Below are 21,871 nucleotides of genomic sequence, written 5' to 3'. Positions count from 1 at the left end.
TGAGCTGTTGGTTGATGGGGATCCCCCACGCATTGTGGCTGTCGGACGAGTGCTTGAGGGAGGGGAGACCATTCATGGTGTTGCCATATTACCCCAGCACGTGCGTGTGACCATTGACGAGGTTCGGGATCCCCAGGCTCAGGTGCCTGTACCCACTCCAGAAATTAACTTTGTGGGGGAGGCCATAGGATCATTTATTGCATGGCCTAGAGCATTGATCATGTCCCACATCGCTACTCCACAGGTATAATGTCTTTTAAAATAGTATTTCTATGTTTATTCTTCATATAATTGTTGACAAAGCTTTGACGTAAATTCTTATCTTCAGTTCACACGTCCTCAGAAGCAGCCAATTCATGATACAGTCATACATGAAGATGATGAGATGGCTGAAGCGGAGGATGATCCTCTATCAAAGTTAGTGACAAAATTACCCAGATTAAAGAAAGCATCATTAGAACTCTACTGGGATTTGAGGGTATTTGGTCTTCCCCCACATGTGCCAGTTTATATCACATTTTCTGATGCATTGGAGGTGATTGGGGGAGACAGGATGTTGAATATTTCCATCATTCAGCTGTGGTGCATGTAAGTTACTCAATTTGGTCTTTCATATTACTTTTATTTACATTGTTATATAGTTTCTAACAACTTAACTTTGTTGTTTTAGGTACATGGACACAATCGTTGTAGACCAAGGTCGGTCTTCCGTGTACGGATTTGTTGAACCTCAGACCATTCAACCGTCTGGTAACACACTTCAAAACAGACAAGATTATTTGCAAACATGGATGGATGAGTCAAAAAGAGACGTATACCTTGTGCCATACATTGACGGGTAGGTGTTGTTATATGTGGTCAGTTTATTATTATAGTTTCGTTAATTAGTTGAATAACTATTTGTCCTTCGTGATAGGTCGCACTGGCAGCTGATGGTAATCATTCCCAAACAATGTAAAATTATATTTTTTTGTTCGTTGCACAGGAGGATGAAAACTGAGTTGAGAACCATGCTTCAAGGGTAAGTGTTTCTCCAAAAATGACTTTGAATTTGATGTTCACCTTCAACTTTTATGATAAAATAGTCATATTAATTATACTTTGTGTTTTCAATCTGTACAGAGTTATTGGTAAATCTCGTGGTCAACTGGTTCAAGTTTTGTATCCAAAGGTTGTAAGTCATTTAACGTTTCCTTTTCATTTATGTTATTGAATGATCTAAATTCTTAACTATTTAGTTTGTTATTTTAGTGTAACCACCAGGTAGATTCATGGGAATGTGGCTTCTATGTGATGTGTTGGATTAAGACCATCATTCGAGCAGTCATTACAGATGACTGGAATGAGGTAATGATGTATACCTTCAATACATTACAAATCATATTCATCTACAACTATATATGAAACAATAATGAATCTTTGTTGAATTTTGCAGCGCTTCAAGACTACATCGCCTATTACAGAAGACACAATTAAACAGATAAGGCAGGAGTGGACCGCTTATCTTCTGCAAAGATGGAGTTAGGAATAGTTATATTTCTTGTTGAACATTGTTTAGTTTTTTAGTTTAAGTTTTATGTTGATAGTTTGGTAGTGGATTGAACTCCACATTAAGTAGAACTTTGTTTATATAAACCGCATTTTTATATTATTGCAAAATTGTTCTGGGACATTTTTCTGCTTTTCAGGTGTGGTTTTATTGAAAAAATAAACTAATTTTTAAAAAAAAAACGCCCAGTAGACGTCTGTTAGTGCACAGTCGGACGTCTACAGACGTCTGTCAGTGCACACACGGACGTCCACCCCCCAGCTCCTACCTAAAGCATTTCAGCAAGGTAGACGTCCGGGGGGAGGAGGCGGACGTATATATAGACGTCCGTCCAGACACAACGGACGTTCGTGTAAACGTCCCTCCTGACACAACGGACGTTCATGTCGACGTCCGTCATGACACAACGGACGTTCACGTAGACATCCGTGCTGACACAACGGACGTTCAGGTAGACGTCCGTGCTGACACAACGGACGTTTACCGAGACGTCCGTCCTGCCACAACGGACGTCTGAGCAACGTCACCCACATAAACGTCGGGCGTACGGCGGACGTCAAAAGGCCAAAATATCGGACGTTAAAACCCCTTTCTGCACTAGTGGCCTCATTTGGATGAGTGAGCTTCTTCGAGAGGAATAAGAAATCACAACAGATGCAGTGATGGAACAACATATCAATTCTATTATTCCTGGTGTTGTGGCCTATGTCGCCCAAGGAAAGAATAAGACTACCGATATGTGTTTTGTCCAATGCTACAATTGCAAAGGATTTGGTCATCTTGCGGAGGATTGTCCATAAAAATTATGTAACTATTACAAGCAACAAGAGAATATCATCATAGCTTGTCCCACTTGCCTTGAAAGAAGTAATGCATTGCTTATCATGCCTATGTTGGTGCTTTGAGTTCTGTTACATTGCCCACTCCAACTTTTGTTCTTACACCTTATGCAAACACTCCAGAAATGGATTAAATTTCTTCCATTATCATTATTTTAACATTATTAAATTTAAATGGATCTCTCCCCTCATCTTTCGGATTAAATGCAATATTGCGACTTCCTTTTAGTGATACAAGCCTTCAAAGACGAAACTATTGTCTCTTGAAATCGTATATATGCAAATAGAGAAAATTCATTCTTTATTTCATTTACTAGTCATTTATCTCCTTTGTAGGGCAGAAAATTCATGTTTAAATAAATTAATCAACTTTGACTTTTCTCTTAAATAATTATTTATTTGGTTATATTATCCGTCTAATTACATGGATTCCGATTATTTTAAAAAGTCGACCCAATATACTTTCTTTACAAAAATACAAACCTCGAAACACTTTCAATAGAGACATATACACACATTTTTTTTTCAATCACTAATTAATTTTAAATATACAATATTATATTTAAATACAATAAAAAAATTATTTTTCTTTATAAAAGACGTCACTCTAAGAAACACCATTTTGAAGTTTACTTGGATTCTTGATTTTTAACATAATTGAGGAGATAAAAAACATAAAATGTTTTAAACTTGTTTCATATATATACACATACAAATAAAAGCACGAGATGAGAAAAATGAGGAGGCGAAAGTATATATAATAGTGAGACAAACACACAAAACAGGAGACAAAGTCGGAGACGCATAAGAGTGACTTGAATGACGAAGTGAAATTGAGTTGTTTATTAGCAACAAACAGATAGCAAAACATACTTAAAAAGTTGTGACATGCACATAAGATTGTGATGAAAACAGCAAGATGGAGTTTTGATTTGACAGAGTATTATATCAGATCCTTTCTTGAAGATTTGGCTGCATTGGCTGCACACGAAAGGCAAATGGCATATGGGAATTGTAATCCCTCACACTCTGATCAAACCCGTTCTCCACTTCTCTTGCTCCTTCCACTGCCAAACGTTGTTGCTGTTCAAATAACACAATACACCATCAATTAAATGGCCATTCACAGGGTTAAACTATCTTACAATGTTATTTTAGCACAAATTTTAACCTTTTTCATAAGAGAAAAACAAAACATAAATTGGACTGTTATGCAATAAAAATATGCCATGAATGGGTGATTCTTTTTCTTATTTATTTTACTTCATTTACGTATATTATGCAGGATATTTAAAGTTATTGTTAAGAATTCAAGAGAAGTAAGATGGACCAAGTTTTACTATCATAAAAAAAATAAATTCATAGATTTGTTGTCTTAATATTTTAGGTTACAAATGGTGTCTTGATCTTTTATATAAATTTATAATTAAAAGAATAATTTTCAAAATATTAAAAATTATTAAAAGGATTGATATATGGTTTTTATGTTCAAAATGACAACAAAACACTCTTATAATATTTTCAATTTCCACGATTATGAAACTATTCCTTAAACATGAAGTTGACAACAGTTTTACTAAATGAAGAAAAAACAATACCATGTCAAAAATTGCAATATGCAAATGCTGCTTGTGTATTTCTATATGGAAACATTTAAAAATTGCTGGAGATAGAGCACGGTTTATAAACCTAATATATTAGACCATGGTAATATAAATATTATCTAAAATTTAATATTGGTAACGTTTAAATTGGGTAATAAAATTTAGTTAATGGAGTAGCAAATAAACTACACGAGTTTACAAATGAAGTTCTAACTTTAGAACTATGGTATTACGCTTCAAGATCGGTAAGTCGTAATCTTTAAACAATTTATTTTCCATTGACCCATTTGAAGAAATATTACATATACAAGTAGGCATCCACTATGTGGTGAATAATTATGTATTCCATTTTTTATGCAATAAAGTTTTTAATCTAATTGCTGTTAATATTAAGGGGTGATAAAGTTTGTCAATTAAGTGTGCCTCCTATCTTATTCAAAATTTTCAAAATGATAATTTGGTTTCATGGAATTTAAGATTTAGATGAAAGAAATGTCTTTACATTGTGTTTTACTCTCATTTTTGGGAAGGTAATTCTTGTACTAATACTTTTGGTAATCTTGAAGTTTTCCATGCATGAGCAAAATTTTCACTGTTTTGATATGATATATAGTTTTATTAGTTATGATATTTTTCAAAATAAAAGTTATCTTTTTATTTTGTACAACTGTTTCCATAGATTTTGATCAATATTTAGACAGTCCTTTTGTAAGGCTATAATAGAACACTAGTCGAATCTAATACATGACATTGAAGAAAACCACATTAAAGGTTTTATCTTCTTTTATTCACTTATATACTGTTTTTGAGGTGGGGATATTGGACAAAATAACAACAGAAGCAGAATGTATCAGTTTATTTTTTCTATTTAAGTAAACTCCCTATATGGTAATACAATGGTTATCACATATAAATCGTGGTTTTAATGGTAATCTATAAGTCTCTAAAAAAATTGTAATCTATAACTCATTGGGGTCACAACATAAAAGTTTTTGGACACATTAAAACCAGATTACGGCCATAAATGTGGTGACACATGAACTTCCTTTTCATTCAATTTCTCATTATTAAAGTTTCTTAACCATAACCTCACTTTAGAACAACTCTATAATGTGTGCCTTGCCTAAACAAACATTATTAAATCCTCCCTTAATTTATTCAACGAGTTGATGAGATAATTTTACAGTTAATTTTGTATTATCAGATGTGACTACAAAAAAGGCTTGTCAAACCTTGAATTCTCAAAATGCCAAAAGTTCTAAGTAGTATAGTTTTAGAATGGAAAGAAAATGAAATTAGGAACTTTTCATGGTATGAGATTTGGAAGTAACCATGCATTAAAACAGTGGGTTTGTGTAATGTATTACGTACCCAGAGAAAATTAAGTTCCCTGTTCTCCTCCTCCAAGATCTTGTCCTGAACAACAATGAGAAGAAAAAATGATAAAGTTCGTTTTGCATTGAGTATATGCACACACACACACATGTATATATATATATATATATATATATATATATATATATATATATATATATATATATATATATATATATATATATATATATATATATATATATATATATATATATATTTCAATAGCATAAATCAAAGATTTCAATTAAACATACATTTCTCCTGAACATCCTGTACACATCCATCTGCAGAGAAAAAACAAGTTCATCTGTCAGATAATGTATATCTTTTGATTTTGGATTCCATTTGATTTTTCAATGAACAAAATAAACTGAATTAGCTACCATGGACACTAAATACATTGCTTAACAATAGAAGCTATATATTATGGTATATTTAAATAAATTTCTTTATAAACATATATAAGAAAAGAGAATAAAAAGAAAAACAAAAGAAGTTATTCAATAAAACTGTTTTGCACATAATATTTTTGTAGAAAATAATTCATACTAATCCAAAATAAAAAATTTCACTCATGAATTAGTTTTTGTTTTATTGAAGAGTTTGTTTTATTTATTTTTTCTTTTCATTTTCATGCAAGTATTTAGGGAGAAGTTTAGTTCAACAAATTCTACATGTTTTGATTATATACATTTTTAAACCTTCTAAATGACATGGAATAGAAGATGCAGAAAACTTAAAAATTTAGCTTTTTGAAGATTCATTTGCCTGTTTCTCACGAACACTGACGAGACCAGTTTCTAAGGCATCTTCTAAGGCCATGAGTTCCTTGTAGTTCAGAGAGTTTATATCTTCCCCCTTCAAGTGCCTGTAATGAAATAGTTGGTGAAAGATGAAGAGAGAGAGAGAGAGAGAGAGAAATAAGAACGTTAAATGGTTTTAAAATATGCAATTTATGTTATGTTATAATAATATACCTGAGCTCAATTTGCATGCTGTCATTCTCTTTCTTGAGTCTCTCAATTTCGCCGTTTAGGTTCTGAGTTCAACAACATTAGTAGTCACAAACCCTAAAACACACTAGTTGTCTTTTCTTCAAGAAAAATAAACATAGAAAAGAGAAGGGAGAGTACGATGTTGCAAAAAGCCAGAAATTCTCAAAAGAAAGGGCTATTTGGAGTAGATCTGACTCTCTATGGTGGTTGTAATGTCAGACAATAGAGAGATCCATCAAGTGTGAAAGACGTTAATTTGCATATAAAGTCTTTATTCCTACACATATATATGTTCAGTTGTTGTTTCATTTTTTTGCAAGGAAAAAAGTAAGCAAGTGAGTAACGTTTTACTGCCAGATCTGTTCATAGATGTTACATTTCTTGTAGTTCCTGCTTCTCTTTTTTGATAATAATAAAAAACAATATAATAGGTAGAAGGTACAACCCAAATTTAGATCTACTCAGAGAATTCATAGTTCATGTTTCATAGCATATTTTTAGCAAAAGTAGGTCATATTTTCCTTTGGACAAATCGAAAGCAAACACAAAATAGGAGCCATATATTAACCAACCTCATGCTTGGCGTCCCAAAGCCTCTTCCCTGAGGTCTTGTGGTACCTCTCCAATATGTCAATCAAACTTCCTCAACCAAAACAAAAACCAAAAAGTTAAGACCTTTAATTTGCAGATCAATCAAATAGTACCATTTTCATGCACTTGGGCTTCATAAAACTACCCTTTAAGAATCAAGAACAGAAATAAAAAACAAAGAACAAACTTGACATGAGAAACACAAGAAGAAGAAGAAAAGAAACTGTACACAAACGTTAAGATCCTTACGTGGTGGAAGGGCTGATGTAGTCATGCATCTTCCCAGATGCAGCAAAGATGATAAGGGAAACTTGTGCATCACATAGAACAGTGATTTCCTTGGCCTTCTTTAGGATCCCATTCTTTCTCTTGGAGTAGGTAACTTGTCTGTTGCTCGAGTTCTCGATCCTCTTGATCTCAATCTTTCCCCTCCCCATATCTCCCACTTTTTTCTCTTCTCTCTACTATGTTCTCTGGTTTTTCTTGCTTGTGAAATGGAAAAGATGAGAGGGTTGCAAAGATAAAAGTAAGAGAAGAGGTAACAACATGACATAACTGGTTTGAGGATAAGGAACTTTCTTAGGGGCACAGTGGAAAAGTGACAAAGCCAACCCAAGTAACTTTTACATGATGTTTGATTTGGCTTTGTTAGTTGTCGCACTTTCTTAACCATTGGTCTCCTTGCACACTCTCATGGTCATTTAATTGCTATGCTTTGTGGCTATTTTTTCTTTTTTGGAAATTTTCATTTAGTTATTTAAATGCTTTATTATCTCTAGGGTTAAGAATCATGGGGTAGGAAAGGGTAGGGTGTGCTTCTGTGACTTCTGAAATTGGGTTTGGTGCTGGCTTTGAACGACACGTAATTAATTTGTATTGAAGTTTGTGTTATACATTTCCAAGCTACAATTTGGTAGCCAAGCTTTTCCTTGATAGAATAGGGATTTTGAAAGGAAAAAAAAGTGAAAAATTTGGTTTTAAAAAGTAGAGATTAGAATTACTATTTATAATTATCAATAATATTTTTAAAAAGTTGAGAAAATAGTTTATTTGAATGGTGAAACAGAGTTAAACTTAATGTATGAAGTGGAATTTGGATTCCAAAGTTTTTTTTTATGTTATCTGTGTTAAACTTTTAAAATATATATTAATTTTTTTAATATATTAACATTAGTTAAAATTCAATACAAAATTGAACAGAAAATGTGAATTTTATAAGTGATAGAGTATTAAAGAAAATGACTTTTATTATAAAGAAGTGAAATGAAAACATATATTTTTAAGTGATGATATGATTACTACTAGTAATATGATATGGTGGAGATATTATCCTGTAAATTTTAATATAAATATTCGTGTTAGTATCCATAAAAATTAAAAATATAAAACATGTTTTGTTAGTTTAATTTAGGCCACATTTAATGAAGCATTTAATGCATACAATTCTTTTAAAATATAATAACACTCAAAAATTTAATTTAAAACTCACGAAATTTATTAAAACAATTAAACTATTAAAAGATTATTAGAAAATAAAAAACATTTTCTTACAAATGGTTCCCAATGTCCCTTTGTGATGATTTCCGATATAAATTCTTTATTCCTTCAAAATTATTTTTCAAAATTTTGTCTTTGAAAGTATTCACACGAGAAGCAAACTTGCTTCTTTGGTAGGCACTTACATTGCTATTTGAAGGGCGAGCTACATAAAATGGTTGTAGGGGACACAAACAAACAAAAGTATAATAATCAGGGATGGACCATCAAATCAAAAGAAGGTTAATTAATCCCGAATTTCCATGACAAAACGAAGCACATATATTTGAAGTAAGGTCTTAAAAGGGAAATGGAAGTGTTTGAAACATAAAGGGAAGTGCACAATTTGGTCTAAGTCAAGGTCATGGTTGAAACAGGAAGAGGAAGAAAGGGTCTTTGTCATGGTTTGAACAAGCACCTGTGTGTGGATGATTCCTAGAGAGGGGAGTCACTGATTTGAAAGCTTCGTAAATTTGTGAAATGACAACATTCACAGAAGGAACCCTAGAATATTTGTCACGCACAAACTGCTTCAATTCACTATATCCATTGAATCATTGTCTGTTTCTCTGGTTGATGGCATGTTTTAACCTTAATTTAGTAAAGTAGGTTTTTGTTAAATTAAATTAAAAATATTTCGATGTGTTTTTATCTCTTGCATTAAATGATTTGCGTTAGATTTAAAAATAACACAAGTAGTTTATGCAAGTTAAAAAGAAAACTTGGTTTAATGCAAGTTAAATTTCTCTCCTTTTGCATATATGCCCCTGGTCAAAAGGGGCCAATTGGTCAACCAAAGAGGGCTGAATGCCCTGATGCAAAAACCAAAGTTTAGAGTGTTAGAATAAACAATAAACATTTTCAGTTTTAAGTTACATCCAGTTCATTTCATGTATATAAAAGTTGTAATCACATACAGTAAAGGTTAATGAAATTTTTGAAAAGATATTCAGTACTTTGAGTGTCTTCATTTGCTCTCTCTCTTGTTCTTTGTTTTGCTTCGGTGTGCGGTGGCTCTCACCATCTCTAGTGGAAGAAGGTGGAACCCTAGCAGAGTACTTCTCTCCGCTCTCTCTCTCTCTCTAAAACTCTCAACATTTCTAATTTCTCTCTCTTGTCACGTGGTAGCATTGCTTTTAATCATCAGAGATATTTGGTTTGGGTGTTTTCTCGTTTTTGCCCCTAAATCTAATATAGAGTCCAGTATTTAGTAAAATGCACCATTTCGACGATGCTGAAGGGAGCAAATGAAGGAGGATCGAGCAATTAATTGAGAATTTCACCCCGACATTTATCTTTGTGTTGTCTTAAGCATTATATTAATGGACATTTGTTCTTGCACTCATTTTTTATTGAGGTTTCTCTTGAGGTGACCTTGGTGATTAGCTTCTCATTAAATTCTTTTGGTTTGGAGACTCTATTATGGAATAGGTCCTTAATATAATACGATTTATTTTAGTTGGGTCCAAGCTTTCTTTATACTTAAAGTCTCAAGCGTTGTCGGATTGTCTCCATATTGGGTCTACCTTAACGAATGTTTTCTCTTGAACCCAAGTATTATAACATTGGGTTGTTATCTACAGGTATTGGAATGCCAAATTACTCCTATACTTAGATATTAGATCCTCGAATTGCTCTTGTACTCAATCATTGGAACGTTTTGTTACTCTAGTACTCAAACACCAAGTTTCTCTTATGCTTGGACTTTGGAATGTCAAGTTTCTCTTGTACTCCATCATTAGAACATTGAATTTATACTTGTATTCAAACATTAGAACAATGAGTTGTTATTGTATTTAGACCTTAGTACATTGAACTGCTCTTATACTTGGTCATTAAAACATTGAGCTACTTTTGTACTCGAGTACTACAATGTCGAGTTGTTGTTGTACTCGGGCACTAGAATGTCGAGTTGTTCTTGTACTCAATGAATTCTTCTCGAACTCGGGTATTGGAACGTCAAGTTACTCTTGTACTTGAGTACAACACCAAGTTGCTCCTTCCGTAGTCTACTTTTGTTGATCTCGACTATTTCTAGCTTTTGTGGTTGCCAGAGTGATTTGGCAATCAGTGTTTTGACTGAGTTCAGAATTGCTTCTTGGGTTGTTCCTATGTGGAGAAATATTTCTCCTTTCATTTTGTCAAATTTTTGGTTTGGGCTCATATCACCTACAAGTCTTCATAAGTTTAAGCTTGGATTTTTTGCACATATGCGTGACGTTGGAAGCAAGTTTATCATTCTATTGAAGTAATTGTTGGATTTGATTTGAATGGCAATGATAAGGCCATCTCTTCGTTGGAGGACTCAGATGTTGATAAACTTTGTTAGAAACGATTAAAATATCCTTCAATGCTTTTGGTTATGCCTTGTGTTGTGATAGGGTGTTCTCTTTTCTCAATTGTCTTGGATTTGTCTAGTTGGGTTTGCGGTCATTGTGGTTGAGATGTATTCAGACACTTATATTGTCACATATTTGGACACTTAGTTTGTACTCTCTTATTTTTTTCAAGTAAGTCCATAATCGGATAGTGGTAAAATGTTTTAGGTGTTTTCCAAGTAGATCCATGGTCAGACACTTAGGTTTTGTTAACTTGAATAGATTTGAGAGAGTTATTGAGGAGATTTGAAGGTAAATATTTTTGTTGTTTATTTAGGTGGATTTGGAGGTAAGTAAGAGTGGATTTGGAAGTAAATTTTTTTAATCTGTCACATCAATCAAATCCTACACTAATTCTTACAAACTTTACTTCCAAATCCACTCTCACTTACTTCCAAATCCACTCAAATAAATAACAAAAAAATATACCTTCAAATCCTCTCAAATTTCCTCCATCACTCTCTCCCAAATCCATTCAAGTGAACAAAGTCTTAGGCTTGAATTAATCGAGTTTTGTCGAACTTCCTCTATACTAGGTTTGCTTTTTGGAATGTGTTGAACCATCGTGCAACTCTTTCATTTCATTGATTCTCCTGGAATTTGAGTTTCTTATCATATATAGTGTATGAGGTCCTTCTTGTAGTGTTTCTTGTCAAAGTTTTGTCTCGTGGAGCTCTAGTTACGAGCGATTCCCTTTTTGTGTGAAGAAGCATGATGATGCTTTTAGTGAAACTTTGAACTCTTTAACGAAGGGTGATATAAGTTGATATCAAGACCACCTAAATTGCCAATGCATAGAAGTTTTTTAGAACTAAATAGACTCTCAAGAGAGAAATAAGTCACAATGGTCAGACTTAAGAATCTTGTTTTTCTTAGACAATGTTCCTTCGTACCTTTTTTACAAATTTCCTCGTAAAAATTCATACTTTTTTATAAAAAGAGAGGAGTCATGTTATTACGTCCTTGTCCGGAAACTGCAAATTCTGATAAGAGAGGAGAAATCCACCACCTTAGTCATCAAAATACACCACTTAAAAGGAATTTATTTTTCATCCGAGCTTATGCATTATTTTTTAATACATTTAAGTCTAACTTTTAAGCCTCCGTAGCACCACATGCTCAACTTTTCAATTTCTCTCACACTTCTTGGAGAGTGGCGCACATGCAAATTGTGCTATTGCACGTGAAAATCTGTTGTTGCACATGCGGGCCTGGTTCAGGATGGGAAAGAATGTGTGGAGGAAACACAATATGAAGAGAATAATAATATAGATGAAGAAAAGGTGTTTGTGTTTGTGACAGTTAGTTTTGTGAGGGAAGGAGGATGATGATTTCAGAATGATCAAATTATGGATTTAACTACGGGCAGTACTAACAAAAAAAACCAAAGACACATGTTTGGTTGATTTAAACCAACATAGTAAAATCAAGAAACTTAGTAATGAATATGAGAAGTCACTGCTTGGGCAACAAAAGAAAATAATGTTGTTGATGTTGTTGCACCCGCAGATACTGACTGTGTTCTTCACCTTTTTCCCCAAAATTTGAAGATATCAGTAATTACAATTGACCCTGAGATTCAAGAAGTGGGTATATATATGTTACCATAAGTAGTGAATCCAAGGAAAAGATATGTAGGAGAAATAATAAACTATTGATAACAAAAACAAGCTCCATCGTAAGGAGAAACCCCAATGGTTTTTCTCAGAGGATAGTGTAGTGAGGGGATGTCATGAGATAGTAGAGTCTAAGTTGGTGAGCACCAGACTCATATCTCATAAGGACAAGGACATAGGTCAAGTCCTGCTACCTATGTGAGGACCTTGTTGGTGGACAATGTCTAAGTATGTTTATAAGTAGTCGTAGAGCTTGAAGGCCTACCCTGGTCTTGGGGAACTTGTGGGACCTAAGTCCTCTAACTTCTTTTCTAAGTAAACAACCTTTTTCATTCTGTTTATCGTTTTTTAGGATGACCATAATTAATGTTTAAGGTCAAATATTCAATAACCTGTTATATAAGATTATTGCTGTCAAGCTTTTTTTATTTGGTGTCTGTTTTCTTGCTTCCCATTAATTGGTGCTGCCAGGTCATTGATATTTTGTTCTAAAAAGTGATCATGTTGCTGGAAACAGATTTTTTTATATATATAATCCAGTACACGTTGTTGTCCAGTGAATTGGTGCTATTTATGGTGTTGTGAAGACCTTTTTGACTTATTTTGTTTTGGAGCACACTGCTGACTCGGTGCAACTTAGATGTTTATAATGTATGCTATTTTTTTGGGTGCATTAAAGTGGGTTTAGGAAGGGTTCAAGTTGCATGGTTTAGTGCATATATAATGGATATACTGTCCTAAAAAATCATCCATGTTAGGGTGCTTAGTGCAGTAACTTTCTGGTCAAAAAAATTGTTATGTTTTAAAATGTGAATGGGTGCAGCAAATCAAAGTGTTGCCCTAGATATTTGAGTTGGTGTATTGCGGTGCATTTATGTTGGGTTATATAATTTTATTAGGCCATTGAAATCTTGATTTCTATCTCATTAGCATGAAAAAAAAAAGCAATAAAAACTGTTGTTTTGTTTTTTTTTTATGAACGTGAATTCATGGTTTTTGTTCTTTGGGTGCATTTCTTTTTTTTTTGTGAATTTTTGGATGCATGCCTCTGAAAAATGTGATGCTAGAAAATCCAGTTTTGGTGTTTTGTTATTTTCTGGAAACATGGTTTGAAACCTAATGTTATTGGATGTTGCTGGAGTTTCTTTTCGGTCCAGTATGTGTAAAAATTATGGTGCTATGCTTGCTGTTTTTGTGTGTTTTATGGCCAAATTTTGGTGCATTAAAGTGATGTTTATTGTCTCCAATAGCCAAAACTTGGTCCTATATCCCTTCCTTTCGCTAAAGAGAACAATGGTAATTGCTAGATGCTGGTAATTCCCAATTACAGTATAAAATTGTGGCAGAGTAAATATCGTTCAGGGGTGTATAACTTCTTGAAATCATGTGAAACTGTACGATTTGCCTATTTTTGTAGTTTTTTTAAAATTTACCTATTCTCGTTATTTTTTGTAGTTTTTTTAAAATTTACCTATTCTCGTTATTTTTTTGTAGTTTTTTTAAAATTTACCTATTCTCGTAATATATATGAGGCAGATTTGCTTATTTTTGTAAGAAAATCTCTATGTCTTGCTTGCATATGCTTCCATGAATATTCATAATTCAATTCACACAAGTTTGGAGTAGAATTAGATGAATTTTAGTGTGGTAGTTATTTTTATTATCCAGGATTCTAAATTTGGGAATTTTCAGTTTTAATTAATATCTTGTTAAATTTTTAGTTCTTTTTAGTGATTGTATTCATACTTAAGTCTCACCATCCATTCCATTTGATTGTTCCTCCACACACTAGAATTGCATCTTCCATATATTCATAGCCACTTACATCTCTTTTTTTTTTTAGTTTTTCTACATTCTAGTTTGGGTTAGTAATTATAGGCATGTTTTAATTATAGGAGGGAAATAGTGTTAATGGAAAAACTTTTTTCCAACCCTTGTGATATAGCACATTTCTTCGAGTACAAGATTTATCAAGTAATTGTTAAACGCTCGACTTTTCAAGTGATTATAAACGATAACTTCTTTTTACGTGCTATTCAGAATATACATTGTAGTGTTTGTAAGAACTTTCTTCGTTAAAGAACAATCGTTTAGTATGGAAAGTTTCTTGTATGTATAACTAAAATGCAACTGCAGGGTTTATAAGAGAAGCATTTAGGCAGAAGTAAACAATAAATGCAGAGATATTTTTATATTGATTCACTCCAACTAAGCTACGTCTAGTTTCCTCTATCCACAGAGGGTTCCACTATAATCTTCCACAAGATTACAATTGAATGAAGTACCTAAAAAACACTAGAAGGGGGTTGAATAGTATTAATGGAAGATTATAAGTGAGTATTTGCATCACTCCTGGTTTTCATAGTCAGCAAATAACTTCCTGTTACCCTAGACTTGGATGAGTAGTCTCACCACTCATGGTCTCCACAACAGCGAATAACCACATGATACCCTAGACTTGGAGGAGTATTCGCACCACTCCTGGTACTAAGCAACCTTGCCTAGATTACCTTAACTCAATTGAGTTCAACAAGTATTTTAATTCTCTTTAAAATTGCAATCAAAGATTGCTTACAAGTCGTTCGGACTATTACTCTCGCAGAGAGCATGTGATTACAATACAAAGCAGTCTAAACACTCGCAGGTGTTTCTCTCTTTTCTCTTTCTCTCTTTCTTACAATCAGTAAGCAATTTGACAATGAAGCTCGATAGTATTTCCTTTCTTCTTTTCTCTTCTTCTCTTTTTCTTGCTCAGATATCTTCTTTTTCTTGAGCTTTCTCTGTGATTTTCCTTTTAATGCTTCTTAGGCTGAATATTTCGTTGTATGCTATCCTCTTGTTATCCTTTTGAAAGTTCTTATATTTGGAGGTTTTTCGGATAACTGTTCATTAGACTAAGTTCTTGGCCTTGATTCTTGTGCTTTCTTTTTTCTTCGTGTATAACACCCGTTGAGTAAAGTCAACTTGTCAAAGTAGGCATGTTTTTTCAGTACTTTGCTTGAAGTAGGTTGTACGTTCTTTTAGACACCGCTTCAAGTAAAGAACATTATGTGAATATCTCTTTTAACGTCCATTTCTTATATTTGATCTGAAGCTCTTGGATGCATGTAGAGTAGCTCATCTATGTAGAATAGAGTAGATTGTGCATGCAGCAGATATGTCCTTTCTTATCACTTTTGTTGTTTTTGAATGTTGAGCATTTAATGTGATTTATGTTACCAATAAGGAGCATTGGTATCTTGAAGATAATGATTTTGATGATGTTACAAAGTGAAGAATAAGAAGACTTCTGTTTTATGAGTTTAAAAGCATATCTGTATAAGAGAAGACACCAGAACCGAGCAGTTAAGACCGAACGGTCACTCAGCAGTTGAAGGTCGAGCACTGTTTATGGCCGAACATTGTTCATGGCCGAACACAGCCTAAGACCAAATGGTAGAAGGTATGACCAAGACCATGCGGGGCATGAATGCGACCGAGTGGTTAGACGCTGAAGTGGTGGTAGAACGAATTGAACATAGCAACAGAGCAAAGGCATAACTGAGACCGAACGGTCATAACAAATGAAGGCCGAATGAAATATAAAAATTGAAGGTCGAACGCAGTAAAAGACTGAACGGTGAATAGCATATGCAAGTCGAACGTCATATAACGTTGAAGATCGAACGATTACTATCAGTCAAAGACCGAACGGTATCTAATAGTTAAAGGCTGGACGGTGTATAGCAGTTCAAGGCCGAACACAAGATGAACATTGGCCGAACACAATTCAGGACCGAACGGAGTTGAACATTGGCGAAACTTAGTTGAATACCGAACGGTTACTAACACTGGCCGAACACAAGTTGAGGACCGAACGGTGTTGAACACAGTTGTAGGTTGAACACTGCTAAAAGGTTGAATGGCGCATAGCAGTTGAAGACCGGACGATGTCAAACACAAGTCGAACGATATTGTGTCCAACTAACATTATAGAAGAAAATATTAAGAGTTGGAAAGTTTACAAGTATTCAGCTGAGCGGTGGAAAGCATGACCGAGACCGAGTAGTTAGCACCTAATGTTGAGAAGCTATAAGGAGACAAGCCAAACGGTAGAAGGCAATCAGGGCGCAAACCGAACGGTAGACAGTGTTGAAGAACTGACTGGTTTGAAATGTCAATATTCAAAGTACTCCAAGTCTCGGAGATAATCGATTATCACTTACAATAATCGATTATCACTGGCAGTTGTAATGTGTTTTTTAGTTTCTGACCAGTAGGCTATATATATACCTTTGCCAAACACTTCAGAAATCAACTTTGCGAATTTGAGAATACAGTGCAAATCTGAGGAAGTTCTCAAGTGCTAGTTCATTGCTCTTGTCAAGTCTTATGAATAGGAGAAGTTCGCGCTTTGTGTGTCAAAGGTCAGAGCGGTTCTCTTCAAGTTGGCAGAGTTGTTGCTTCCGGTTCGTTTGTCGAAGGAAGATGTTTTTGTTATTGTTATTTTCTATTCACTTTCATTGTAATTGTGAAACTATTTTAGTGAAAAAGTTAATCACTATTCATAGTGATTAACGACTGGACGTAGAATCTTTTGATTTGAACCAGGATAAAAATTATTTGTGTGATTTTTCTACTCCCTGCACTCTTTATATTTTTTGCTCATCAACTGTTTGATAAAACGTTTAAGAGAAAATTAAAGGAACCATTTTTAATTTGACTGAACACGCTTTCTGTAATTTTTATTCCGCTGTACGACTCGAAGATACCGGTTGTTCCTGACCAACAATTTAATGATTGCTCAAAACAACAAAGTGCTTTTTGGTTTTCTACCATTGAGGTAGCATTTGAAAATTAAGCTTTTCTTCTAAGGATACCAAGCATTGAGTAAAAACTTCATCGTTGGAAGTGATATTTAGCTCATGGTATCGTTTAGACAAAGTAAACGCTTCTTATGATTTTGCCTTTTTTAGATAGACAGTGTGTACCGTTGTTTGTGTTTTCTTTGGTATTTTAGGTTTTAGTTTTTTAGAGTGTTTTGTCAATGATCGTCTTGATATTTGTTTCATTTTCCCAAGAGTTAAAATGAATATCCTTTAGGTATGATAGGCTTTACACATTTAGCTTCAACTCTCTTAGACATTTTTTACTAAATAGTCGTTTAGCATTGCGTTTGGGTGTTTTGATTTCGTTGTTTTTTTGTTTCCTAAAATGCTAAGTGTTTTCCTAAGGTTTTCTATGTTGGGGATTTTGGTTCTAAATTTATGTTTTCATCCTATGTTGTCTTCAGATTATTATTTCGTTCAATGTTATTTGGTTAAACTTCAAAACATAAGGGCGTTTAGGCGCATAGACGATTTTGTCTTAACAATCCCATTTTTGGTTGTTTAACAAATACACATTTAAACGATATATAATCTTTCTTAGTTCCATGTAAAGTCTTAACTTTTATGTGTTTTGGTTCATTATGTGTTTTACATCTTTTATTATTTTTATCTTTTGCATGTGTGTTAGTGGACACAATCGAAATATATAAAACAACATTTAATATATCGCGTGATAAAAACTTAAACTAAGACATAAGTTAAACAACAGAAAGTTAAACAACATAAACTAAGACACAAGTTAAACAACAAAACAATCACAATAAACAAGAAACTTTATATTTAAGCACAAAGACATATTACATAAATGTAAATATAGACTCCTAAGATGAACTTTAAGAATCTGGAGACTCCCCCTGATTCTGTGCTATCCTAACTTCTGGTGTACTCGCCCTTAGTACATGCTTCTAGATGCTGACGCGTCTATTCTTGATTTATTCTCACCCTTATATGATAAACATGAAAACGAAAGGAGAGAAAGGACATCATAGCCCGATAGATTAGGAAGAGCAGAGGGAAGGAACAAGGAGACATAGGGGTTGATGGATTTGAATGAATACAAACGTGAGGAAGGTTGGGAAGGGAAAGACTCCATCAGATAGAAGGGAGAGGAGATGGATATGATGGTGGAAAAGAGAAGTGAAATAAGGGGTTAAGGAAAAGGATAGACGAATGAAAGAGAGATATTGGTGGTTAGGTGAGGTAGGGTTTGACGTGAGGGGTGTAGGTTTAGTTGAAGAACTACGTGAAGTACCTGAAAAACACGAAAATGAGGGAGGAGGGTTGAATAGTTTTAATGGAAAAACTCTTTTCACAACCCTTCTAATATAGCACATAGTTGAGCTTTGAATGTATCTTAAGAAAGCTTAAACACTCGACCTAATAAAGGTTATAAACGATTGTTGTTTTTAACATGTTATTCAGAATGCACACTTCAGAGTTTTGTAAAAACTTCCTTAGTTCAAAAGGTAATCGTTTAGCTTGGAGAGTTCTTGTATTTAGAAAGCAAAACACAGTTGCAGGTTTTTATAAGAAAAGTGTCTAGGGAAGAGAAGAGATAAACACACAAGAGATTACAACTGAGTATTCTCACCACTCCTAGTCTGAGTATTTGCACCACTCCTGGTAGTAGACTATCGCGCCTAGATTTCTCTTGAGTATTCGCATCACTCCTAGTACTAGATTATCGCGCCTAGATTTCCTTTGACTATTCAAACCACTCCTGGTACTAGACTATCGTGCCTAGATTTTCTCCACTCAAATGAGTTCAGTTGCAAGTGTTTGAATTCTCTCCAGAACTGCAATCAATGATTGCTTACAAGTCGTTCAGACTATTACTCTCGTAGAGACGATATGAATACAATACAAAGTAGTTTAAACACTCGCATGTGTTTCTCTCTTTTCTCTTTCTCTTTTTCTTACAAATGAGTAAGCAATATAATAGTGAAGCTTGAGAGTGTTTCTTTTCTTCTCTTCTTTTTTCTCTTCTTCTCTTTTTCTAGTCAGATATGATCTTTTCCTTGAGCTCTTTCTTTTTCTTCTCTTTTAAATGCTTCACATGATAGATATTTCATTATGAGATTTTTCTCTTGCTTTTCTCTTGACTATCCTCTCGATTTATCTTTATAAAGCTCTTATATTTACAAGCTCCTTGAATAAATGTTTGTTAGACTAAGCGTTCACTTTGATTATTGTGTTTTCTCTTTCTTCGTGTACAGCAGACGTTATATAACTCAATTTGTCAAAGCAGACATACTTTTTCAATACTTTGCTTGAAGTAGGAAGTACGTCTGTTTAGGTATGGCTTCAAGTGAAGAACATTTTATGAATATCTCTTTTGTCTCTAACGTCCACTTTTTGATATTTAATTTGAAGCTTTGTGGATGTGTGTAGAATAGCTTATCTGCAAAGAGTAGAGTAAATTATGGATGCAGCAGATAGGTCTTTTCTTATCACTTTTGTTGTTTTTGAACGTTGAGCATTTAATGTCATTTAATGCTTGCTTAGAACAACAAAGTGCTTTTTTGATTTCCTACCGTTAAGGTAGCATTTGACAATTAAGCTTTTCTTTTAAAGATGTCAAGTGTTGAGTGAGACTTCATCTTTGGACAAAGTATTGTTTTAGCTCAAGGTATCGTTTAAGCAAGTAAACGCTTCTTTTTTATCTGTCTCTTCTTTGGATAGATAGTGTTTGACTTGTTTATGTTTTCTTTTGTAATTTTCTCCTTTAGTCTTTTAAAGTGTTTTGTCAAAGACATCGTCTTGACATTGTTTTGTTTTCGAAGGCTAAACTTAATATCCTTTGGGTATGATAAGCTTTAAGAGTTTAGCTTTAAGTCTCTTAGACACTTTAGGCATAATATTTGTTTAGCATAGCGTCTTAGTGTTTTTGACCTAGATGTTTTTCTAGTTCCTAAGAGCCTAAATGTTTTTCTAAGGTTTTCTATGTTGGGGATTCAGGTTCTAAGTTTTGTGTAGGTTTTCTATGTTGAGAATTTTGGTTCTAAGTTTTTGTGTTTTCACCCTAAGTTGTTTTCAAATTATTATCTCATTTTAATATTATTTAGTTAAACTTCAAAGCATAAGAAAGTTTAGGTGCATAAACGATTTTGTCTTAACACTACGTGCGTAAGGCAAGTAAGTTTTGAATACAAGAGTAGGAAAGGATGTTGGATTATCATATTCATCTTGTTCTGGTGATCGGATGAGATGACGGCGATGCTCGGGAGGTTTGGAATAAGACAACATTGGTTTGGAATATTGAGGGTTTGGGAGATCAAAAATTTGAGAGAATATGACGATGAGAACGAGAGAGAAAACTAGGGTTTTGAGAGATTGTGTTGAGAATACGAGGAGTGGGATCGAGTTAAGTAGAGAGAAAGGTTAGTCATGGGCGATTGATCAGTCTTGTCTGTTTAATGTAGTTAGTACGGAAAGATATGGAAAAGAGATTTTGTGTCTCTTGAATATCGAGAATATTTTGGAAAGAATTTTAATCAGCAGTGGATAAGAACGAGAAGAGTGTGGAGTCAAAGGTTTTGTCGTTTCGAGGAGGAGAGAGAAGAGAGGATTGATGATAGAAGTAATGGCTTGATTGACACGTAGAAGATATTTGACAGATAGGAAAGAGAAAGAGGTTTGGGTTCTAGAAATCCTAGACAACTTCTAGAGGTAGGCTCAGTACTTAGACACAACCTAATGCATGAATGCATATTTTTGATAGACGATTTGTCTTAGATGATGCAAACTAGGATGTCATATAGACTATGTGTCTCAAACGTTTGACTCTCTAGATGCTATACACTTAACATGTTGAATCAAATTCATTCAACGTTTCTCATACCAATAAGGGTGATTAGACGATTAAGTCTATCTTCAACTAATAGCTTATTGAAGATGTTAGCAAGCTTATCTTCTGTGCTTACATATTGTAAGTCTACAGTACCCTTGTTAATATAATCATGTATGAAATGATGTTTGCCCTTAATATTTTTAACGTGTGAATGCAATGTAGGATATTTAGATATACTAACGACAACATTATTATTACAGTAGATAGGAATCTTACCTTCAAATTGGTTGTAATCTTCTAGTTGATTCTTGATCCATAAGAGTTGTGAGTAGTAGTGGGCGGCAAATATGTATTCAGCTTCTATTGTTGATAGTGAAATTGTGTTCTGCTTCTTGCTCAACCACGATTTTAGGTTTCCTATAATGAAGTGGCAGCCTTCAAGCTTTCAACTTTTGCTTCCTTTATAACATAGTCTAAGATTGGTTATTCCTTTTAGATATTGAAATATGCATTTAACAATGCTGAGATGAGTTTATCTTGGATCTGACTGAAATCTTTCACATAGGCAAACATTGATCATTATGTTAGGTCTCGACATGGTGAGATACAAAAGTGAACCTATCATTTGTCGATATAGGGTGTTGTCCACTTTTGTTGAGCTTTCATCTAGCACTAGGCTAGTTGTTGGATGCATTGGAGGTTTCATGTCCTTTGCTTCATCCATTTTGAAC

The 21,871-nt window shown here is 33.9% G+C and overlaps 1 protein-coding gene and 1 long non-coding RNA gene across 3 annotated transcripts; one reads left to right on the top strand and one right to left on the bottom strand.

Moving 5' to 3' along the window:
* The first annotated feature begins 947 nt into the window (after window positions 1-947).
* On the top strand, window positions 948-1,598 carry LOC148204985 (uncharacterized). Of its 2 annotated transcripts, XR_015782872.1 has the most exons (4): window positions 948-1,021; window positions 1,125-1,171; window positions 1,252-1,347; window positions 1,436-1,598. It is a non-coding gene; the product is annotated as an uncharacterized LOC148204985 (long non-coding RNA). The 2 variants fall into 2 exon arrangements; XR_015782869.1 differs by having other exon boundaries at window positions 955-1,021; window positions 1,125-1,347.
* A 1,574-nt stretch (window positions 1,599-3,172) lies between these two features.
* LOC148204984 (agamous-like MADS-box protein MADS9) lies at window positions 3,173-7,477 on the bottom strand. The gene is made up of 7 exons (XM_088101633.1): window positions 7,202-7,477; window positions 6,934-7,000; window positions 6,344-6,405; window positions 6,135-6,234; window positions 5,621-5,650; window positions 5,364-5,408; window positions 3,173-3,471 (listed from the first exon to the last, which is right to left on the bottom strand). Exons 1-7 carry the CDS (start codon window positions 7,387-7,389, stop codon window positions 3,337-3,339), a joined length of 627 nt encoding a protein of 208 aa, XP_087957759.1. The 5' UTR covers window positions 7,390-7,477; the 3' UTR covers window positions 3,173-3,336.
* Between the last annotated feature and the right edge of the window lie 14,394 nt (window positions 7,478-21,871).

The sequence above is a fragment of the Vigna umbellata genome, chromosome 1 (assembly GCF_029865625.1).
Source record: "Vigna umbellata cultivar VRB3 chromosome 1, Vumbellata_1.0, whole genome shotgun sequence".
Classification (NCBI taxonomy): Eukaryota; Viridiplantae; Streptophyta; class Magnoliopsida; order Fabales; family Fabaceae; genus Vigna; species Vigna umbellata.
Note: the sequence above shows the minus strand (reverse complement) of the source record. Positions and strands in the feature narration are given on the sequence as shown.

Bases quoted from the DNA above. Each gene is read 5' to 3' on its own strand.
- LOC148204984 (XM_088101633.1), bottom strand. From the start codon at position 7,389: ATGGGGAGGGGAAAGATTGAGATCAAGAGGATCGAGAACTCGAGCAAC. The intron at 7,001-7,201 runs GTAAGGATCTTA...TGGTTGAGGAAG, and splicing joins TACATCAGCCCTTCCACCAC to TTTGATTGACATATTGGAGA. The intron at 6,406-6,933 runs GTTGGTTAATAT...TGTTGAACTCAG, and splicing joins TTTGGGACGCCAAGCATGAG to AACCTAAACGGCGAAATTGA.